Here is an 8,495-nt window from a genome sequence, read left to right as displayed (position 1 = left end):
ATATATGTATATGTAATTTTCTATTTTATTTTTAAAAAATAAAATTTGAAATTCTGTATTTTTATTTTATTTTATTATTTTTTAAAAAAATTCTAGAAATTTTTTATTTTTATTTACTTTCTGACGTGGCTGGATGATGTGGCGAAATGTGTTGATTTGGTGAAATCGGTATGACGTGGCATGCCATATCAGCATTAAAATTGATGGAACTTAACGTCGTTTACGGATATGGGGGAAATTGCAACACATTTTAAGATTTTGTGTGGGAATTTGGAAATATTTGAAATCTGGTGTAGTTTTTTGTCAAATTAAAAATTGGTGTAAGAAATTGGAACTTTTTCAAAAATTTGTGGGGGAATATGGGATTATCCCTATTTTTAAATAAAAAAGTAATTTATTATTAAAATAATATTAAATATTAAAAAAACTATATTTTTGTCTTTTTCATCAAACGACACGAGATGCTATATATTAAAATGCGGGTATAAAATTGCGATTAAAAATTTTGCATTTTGTTACCGTTGCGATTGAATCCGCCGATTCTCTAAACGGACGCAACAATCGAAAATCGCAACCACTCTATTTGTATAGGGTAACGGCGCAACCTAATTTTCTCTGTGGACACACAACACAAGAACATTAGAAAGAAAACAAAGAGATACAAAGAGGTCACACTTCGGCCATTGTAGGATCCATCTCATGCACATGCACACAACTATTCCAAACTCGATCAAAACACAAACCCCTTGTTATTGAAATCACAATTGATCTACTTCAAATGATTGGAAATCTCTTTCTTAGGCTTCTTTTTCACCATTTTTGGGCTAAGACACGTAAGCAACAACGACGGATTGAACGTCGTTTATGTCTCGTATCTCGTAACGGGCGAATCCAGCTGCGGTAAGGACATGATCCCACTCCTCCGATGTCCGCTCTCTGCCTCTGGTCGTATGAGCCATCATCACCATGTCCAGCATCAACCTCGCATACTCTAACATGTCGCCCTTCTTCTTCTCTCCCACCACAGCTTCCACTATTACCACCTTCCCTTCCTCCTTGGGGATCGCTTCTCTGCATTTCTTCAGTATCTTTACGCACTCCTTATCCCCCCAGTCATGCAACACCCACTGCCACCATGCATTAATTAAGATCTTTTTTCATAATAACCAACTATATATATATATATATATATATGACCGATCGATGCCATTAAAGCTCAAGGTACATTAGATTGATTACACTGACTCAACCCATTAATATGTGGTGTGGTCGGTAATTAAATCTAACATGCATGGCATTTATAATATTTGTCTGGCCAACGTATCATGCATGGCCTATCATCTTCTGAAGAACATGGCATTTATGTTTTTGCTGTCATGAACATACATATGACCACACAACTCAAGTGGCAGATCCAGCTTTTCATTGTTGGGGTGGAGGGGGAACCATATACAAAAATTACTACAAATAGAAAGCAAATATATCTCGACCTAATTACACTCACTATCTCTACTAATGTCTTGAAGATGATCAATGATATTGACCTTAATTTTTTAATTTCACAAAATCCCTAACCCTTGTTTCTCAGATATTCTCTTAATTTATTATTATTTTTTGGGAAAAAACACTAAAAATTCATGAACTTGTAATTTGGAGTAATATTAATTTCTAAATTTGTAGAGGTGCCTATTAATTCCCAAACTTGCAAAATTGAACATATTAAATCCGGAACTTGTTAAACGGTTCCATAATCGTCTATAGCGTTATTTGGTAAAAAAAAACGAATTGACCGATCCGACGTGGCGGTAATTTTCTGAGTTTGCTCGCCACGTCACGCGCCACGTCGGATCGGTCAACTTATTTTTTTGACCAAATAACGTTATGGACGATTATAGAACCGTTTAAAAGTTCAGGATTTAATGTGTTCAATTTTGCAAGTTTGGAAATTAATAGGCACATCTACAAGTTTAGGAATTAATATTATTCCAAAATACAAGTTCAAGAATTTTTAGGGGTTTTTAGCTTATTTTTTTTTATCGATTTTGGTTACTTCAAACAAAGTTGTCATTTGCATATTCTTTGATAATATAAGATCGATGTCTAAAACGAAACAATGATAATTAATTAGTTGTAGTTTCGCCTCTCATGAAGACCAAAAACCATTTGCCTTATGCATGTTATTAATTGTATTTTGTTTTTATGTTATAGTATTACTATATTTTAGGCCATATGTTAATATGTAGTGCTATATATATATTTTTTTATGACACAATAATTTTTTGATTGGATTATAACACAATATTTTCTATCTTTAAAGTATCTTGCCCCACAAAAATTTATAGATTCCGTATTAATGGTGTGTGTATATATATATATATTTAAGCAACGGAGTTAATGACGCTAGTAACCTTGATGAAGACAACGTCGGCATTAGGAACAGACTCAAACATGTCACCACCAACGTTCTCAACGCCGTCGAACTTCTCCGCAGCTTCCACGACATGAGGGAGATCAAAGTTCAAGCCTTTTACCCACGGAAACGCCTTGACCAGTATACCCAATGCCTCACCGTTTCCACCGCCGACGTCAACCACCGTCGACGCGCCGTTAAACACGTCCGCGCACGCGCCGGCCACCGCAGGCACCATTCGCCTCGAGTCGCATGCCATCGCCTGGTTGATGATCTCGCTGTGGCCGGGATTCTCCGTCGCGTAAGCCCACACGTTCTTTCCGTGAGCCGCGTCGAACGGAGGAGAACCCTCGCCGGACACGGCCGAGACTACGGAGCTCAGGTTCAGCCATGGCGCCAGCATCACGGGGGTGGTCTCGAGGAGGATAAAAAGAGCCATTGATTTGCTCATCATGAGGCGAGAGAGAGGTGTGTTTAAGTATCCGACAATGCCATCTTTGGTAAGAACTTCTTTGAAGATGCCACGGTGGGCAAGAAACCTCATGATGCGGCGGAGGAGCGGCAGAGGAGAGGAAGAGACGGCGGTGGAGAGATCTGCTAGAGTGACGGGCTGTGAGGTATGGTTCTCGATGGCTTCTGGAATCTTGAGATCGATCGCACACTTCACCACGGCCATGTCCGTGAAACCGAAACACGTATCTCCATATCTCTGTCGAAGCTTTGGCTTCTTCGTCTTCTTCCTCGTAAACCCTATTTCGCAGCGTTTTGCCGTTTTCTTGCATTTTTCTTTTATTTCTTTGGTAGAATTGGGAAATGCAAAAGGTTGTTGTCACTTGGTGTTGGGAATGAGTGAGATGTGCTTGATAGGGTTTTAGGGTTTTTATAATGGGAAGACATACTCCCTCCGTTTTCATGTTATTTTTTTAAAATTTCCAATTTTATCCTTGATTTTAATGCTCAACTTGACTAGAGTATTAATGAGAAGATAAATTAATGAGGATATTTCTTGGACATAAAAGTAACGGCCGGTTTGATAATTTCAGCTAGCTGGTATTAAAGAATTTAAATTATAACACCAAAATTATCATATTGGAATAGGAAGCAAAAAAAAAAGGAATAAAAATTTTTTTTTCCAGAAAAATAGAGAATTTTAGTCAAAACCAAATTGGATGAAAATCTGAATCTAATTAAAACTGGAAAGAAAAATAAAATGAGTATAATTTAAAAAACGCCAGAACATAACTTAATTTAATTGAAATATCCGAAATATCTTTACGAGAGATCTCACTTATAAAATGTTTAAAATAATTCAGATTTGTATCAGAGCCTTATTTATTATTTCCATTGGTATTTTTTGTGTGCACTAATTGCCACCGTTGACCTCTCGTTTTAGGTTAGAAATATGGACAACGGAAATACTTTGTGGTTGTGAGTTTAAGTTTTGACTTTCTCGTCTAAAATAAAACAACCAAGAAAAAAAAACAATAATTAAGATAAACAAAAATATATGATATATGAAGCATACATTTTCTTTTTAACCTTGAAAAATATTATTAATTTATTTTTGGAAACTAATATATTTTAAAAAATCTATAGTTAAATCCGAAGAGGATAAAAATGAATTTAAATTTTAATAATAAAGTTTATCAAAATTATGGAAAAAAGGTATTAATTTACTATAATCCTATATATAAAAAATATGTCATTTTTAAGTGTTTTATAATCCAATGAAAAATATGGATACATCTTATTATTATATACAATAAACTAAAGTCTATAATTCATCTATGTCAAAAACATGTTATCTCCCATGGTGCAGGTCACGTATTCGCAATTTTAAAGATATTTCGTTTTCGTCTTCATAGATAGAAATATTATCTCTGTTTTTATCTCATAACAACTATATATCCGTAGATAAAATATTCGTAATTGAGAGACAGATACCCGCGATTATTCATATATGTGTAAACAAAGATTTTAAATCTAACAATAAATCAAATATTCAACAAAATTATAAACTTTTTAATCCAAAAATACATTTAAAATCTGAATTCTTAAAATATAAAAATATACATAGATTCCTAGAAATTTTTTCAAAGATACAAATGGATTTTGAAGTTCAAATATCAAAATCTTGAAAATCCAATGTTTATATAAGAAAATCTGTAATTTGTTACTAAGCTAACATTGATTTCATTCTAATTATAAAGCCATATATATTGTCAATATAAATATGAACATGTATAATACTTACCTCTCAAGACTAATCTCATTCGGAATAACCCTTTTTCAAAGTTGAAGATGGATAGTCTGTAAAATTAAACATTTAATTAGCTAAAAACGTGTTGAGTATTAATTAGAAGTATTCAATTTTGAAAAAATAGTTGTTCGGAGTTTAGGGTTACGAAATTTATTTTGAAATTATTGTGTATCTAAGTATTTGGATATTTGTGGATAGAGTGCAGGCGATGACAAGAACCAAGGTAAGGGACATACGTATCCGAGGGTGAGATTATATGTGCCAAGGGCCGAGCGAAAAATTTAATGATAAGTTGGGTAAAAATTTTAATGATATTTTCAAAATTTTGCAAAATATCATAGATATTTTTTTAAAAATTTTATATGTATTCGGGTACCCAAGAATATTCGAGAATGTAAACCCGAATATATAGATAATGTATGAGCATTATATAAAAAATACCCTTACTTTCATATTTTTATTTCAACACATATCTTTCTTTATCTATGAACATGTGACCTATATGATCCTAAATATAGTGTGGTATACACTACAAAAAAACAGTCTTTTAGCAGCGAAAATTTTTCGTTGCAAACCTACAAATTTCGTTGCAAAACAGTGTTTGCAACGAAATTGCAACGAAAAAATTTTCGTTGCTAACTCATCGTTGCAAACCAATATAGCGTTTCAATTCGTTGCAAATTGTAACGCTTTGCAACGAAATATTTTCGTTGCTATTTGCAAAGCAATTATTTCGTTGCAAAAGCGTTGCAACGCTTTTGCAACGAAAAAAATGAATTGCTAATTTTGCAACGAAATTGCGTTGCAAAATTAGCAACTCAATTTCGTTGCTAAAATTAATATACAAATAAAAAAATAATAATTTAGAATTTCAGATTTTTTAGAAGAATTAAATTAAAATTTAAAAAATAATTAATTAAAAAAATATTAATAAAATATAAAATAATATAGATATTAAATAAAGATAATAAATATATATATATATATATATATTTGTAGAATTATAAAGTTTATTTAAAAGTTATAAATTAATGTTTATAAATAAATAATTAACAAAATAATAAAATAAATATTTAATAAAAATAATAAATATATTTTTATTTGATTTTTTTTTAAGAGTTGGGGATAGAGAGAGATTTTAGATAAGGCTTAGAGTGAGAAATTGTTGATGAATTGTGTTTGGATGTTGAATATATAGAAAAACATTGCAACGCAATTTCGTTGCAAATTTGCAACGAAATTGCGTTGCAAATCCAATTAGCAACGAAAATTCGTTGCAAAATGCGTGAAAACCATAATTAATCGCAGCCACAAATTTATTTTAAATTTGCAACGCAATTTCGTTGCTAATTGGATTTGCAACGCAATTTCATTGTAAATTTGCAACGAAATTGCGTTGCAAAACCAAATAGTAACGAAATTGCGTTGCAAATTTATATATTTACTTTTAGACGGTCAAATCATATTAATTATTAAATAATAATTTTTGCGACGAAATTATTTCATTGCAAAGCGTTGCAAAAGAAAATTCGTTGCTAATCGTTGTTGATTTATTTTACAACGATTTTGCAACGCTTTGCAACGCAAATATTGCGTTGCAAATTAGCAACGAAATTATTGCGTTGCAAAGCGTTGCTAATTGCAATAAAAAATTTTGCAACGATTTTGCAACGCTTTAGCAACGAAAAATTTCGTTGCAAATTTGCAACGCAATTTTTCGTTGCTAAAGCGTTGCAAAATCGTTTTCATTAAAAAACGTTGCAATTTTGTTGCTAACTTTGCAACGAAATGCATTTCGTTGCTAATTTCGTTGCTAATGACATGTTTTTTTGTAGTGATATTTTGATTTTCTTGGTTATAACATTAAATTTATGGTGATCACACTAATTCATTATATTGATACCTTGTATATCTTACTAATCATTTGATTAAAACATCATAAATCTAACATTATGAGTAATGAGATCAACATGTGACTATATTATTTTTGGGGTCATATATGGGTCACATGGTTACAGATAGGGGTGGACATTTTTACCCGAGACCCGCGGGTTTCCGGGTACTCTATCTCGCGGGTACTCGAAATTCATTATCCGTGAGATAATGAGATACAGATCAGGTTTCGTGAGATAGAAAACCCGAGTTTCGGGTTCGGGTTCGAGTTTAATAATTTCACCACGGGTTATCTCGCGGGTACTGGGAAATTAGAAAATTACAAAAATACCCTTATTATTTAATACACTTACAAAAATAACCCTAACCCTAATTTACTAACGAAGAGCCCTCCTCTGTCACTTTGTCTCTCTCTCATTTGGGTTTTGCGGCCTCGTTTCTGCAGAAGCAAAATCGATAGCTTCGTCTCTCCAATCTCCACCACCGTGTTCGTCGTTCGCCGTTCACCGTGTTTGTTGTTTGCGTTCGGTCTCTCCTTCTCCGCCTTGCGAGCCTCTTTCTCCTCCTCGCGTGTCTCTGTCCGGTGTGTTTGTTTGCTGTCTTTGTTCGTCATTTGCTTGCTGCCTCTCTTCGCCGTAGATTCAAGTACTTTTGCGTGTTGGTCTCGTCCCTTTCTCTCTCTGTCTCTCTCAATCGGTTCTCTGTTCGTCGTTCGCTTGCTGCCTTCGGTCTCTCCTTTTTCTCTCAATCGATTCTCTGTTCGTTGTTCGCTTCGCTTGCTACACGAGTTCGGGTTCGGGTCTCGCGGATACCCGAACTCGTATCTCGGGTATCCGAATCTCGGGTACCCGGGCTTCGCGAGATAGAGATCGAGACATTTTAATCAAAAACCCGACGAGACCGAGATCAAGATAAGGATACCCTAAAAAATCCGGGTACCCGCCCGTGCCCACCCCTAGTTACAAATAGAGAATGATATGTGTTGAAATAAAAATAGTAAAATAAGGGTATTTTTTATAACGAGGCTATGTTGCATTTTTAAAGTTTAAAACTCAGATTTCTCATCAAATATTAAAAAAAAACAGGTATTTTTCTACGATAGACATAAAGTTCTACCCGGGGCCGGGGCATGTGACGATTGAATAAAATCGTATAATTAATTGTAATTGGTTGCGCAAACGATCAAGTTGTAGAAAAAGCTATTACCATACCAATATATATATATATATACGTGTTATGACGCACCAACTTTATAAAAATATATATAATCAACAGACACAAATATCAGACTTCAAGTCCCAAGTGTGGGAGAAAGACACTGACTGGGAGAGAGGGTGTCGGGACTTTCTCTCTTCCTCTCTTCGTTTGAAGTATTCATACTCGAAAAGATCTATCCATCTCGAAGTCGTTGTTTGGATCTGAGTTTTTTTTAATATCCTAAGGGTACGAGCGGTTGAGGATACCCGTGTTTTTAGTATAATTATTGGCGGTTGTGGGCGGTTAGTAGTTGATAAAATTGTGGTTAACAGCGGATGGTAGGGATTGCAATTAGAGGTGAACGATTAATTGATTATAGTTGCGGTTACGATTTGATACAAATTATATAAAAATATAATTTTAATATATATTTTTAAATAATTTTAATTAATTTTATTATCATTTGATAAAAGAACTATTCACTAAATTTATAAAAAATAATTTAGTAAAAAAATTAAAATATAAATTTTGTCAATTTTAATTTATTTTTAAATAAAAAAGTAATTTATTATTAAAATAATATTAAATATTAAAAAAAACTATATTTTTGTCTTTTTCATCAAACGGCACGAGATGCTATATATTAAAATGCGGGTATAAAATTGCGATTAAAAATTTTGCATTTTGTTACCGTTGCGATTGAATCCGCCGATTCTCTAAACGGACGCAACAATC

At 33.3% G+C, this 8,495-nt stretch overlaps 1 protein-coding gene across 1 annotated transcript; it reads right to left on the bottom strand.

The window, feature by feature from the left end:
- Positions 1-560: 560 nt before the first annotated feature.
- On the bottom strand, positions 561-3,317 carry LOC104804313 ((R,S)-reticuline 7-O-methyltransferase-like). Its single transcript, XM_010528570.2, is given in 3 exon segments — positions 561-1,127; positions 2,409-3,101; positions 3,103-3,317. Coding segments are annotated over 3 exon segments (1,086 nt in total). The 5' UTR covers positions 3,193-3,317; the 3' UTR covers positions 561-824.
- Between the last annotated feature and the right edge of the window lie 5,178 nt (positions 3,318-8,495).

Source organism: Tarenaya hassleriana, unplaced genomic scaffold, assembly GCF_000463585.1.
Source record: "Tarenaya hassleriana unplaced genomic scaffold, ASM46358v1 Cleome9, whole genome shotgun sequence".
Classification (NCBI taxonomy): domain Eukaryota; kingdom Viridiplantae; phylum Streptophyta; class Magnoliopsida; order Brassicales; family Cleomaceae; genus Tarenaya; species Tarenaya hassleriana.
Note: the sequence above shows the minus strand (reverse complement) of the source record. Positions and strands in the feature narration are given on the sequence as shown.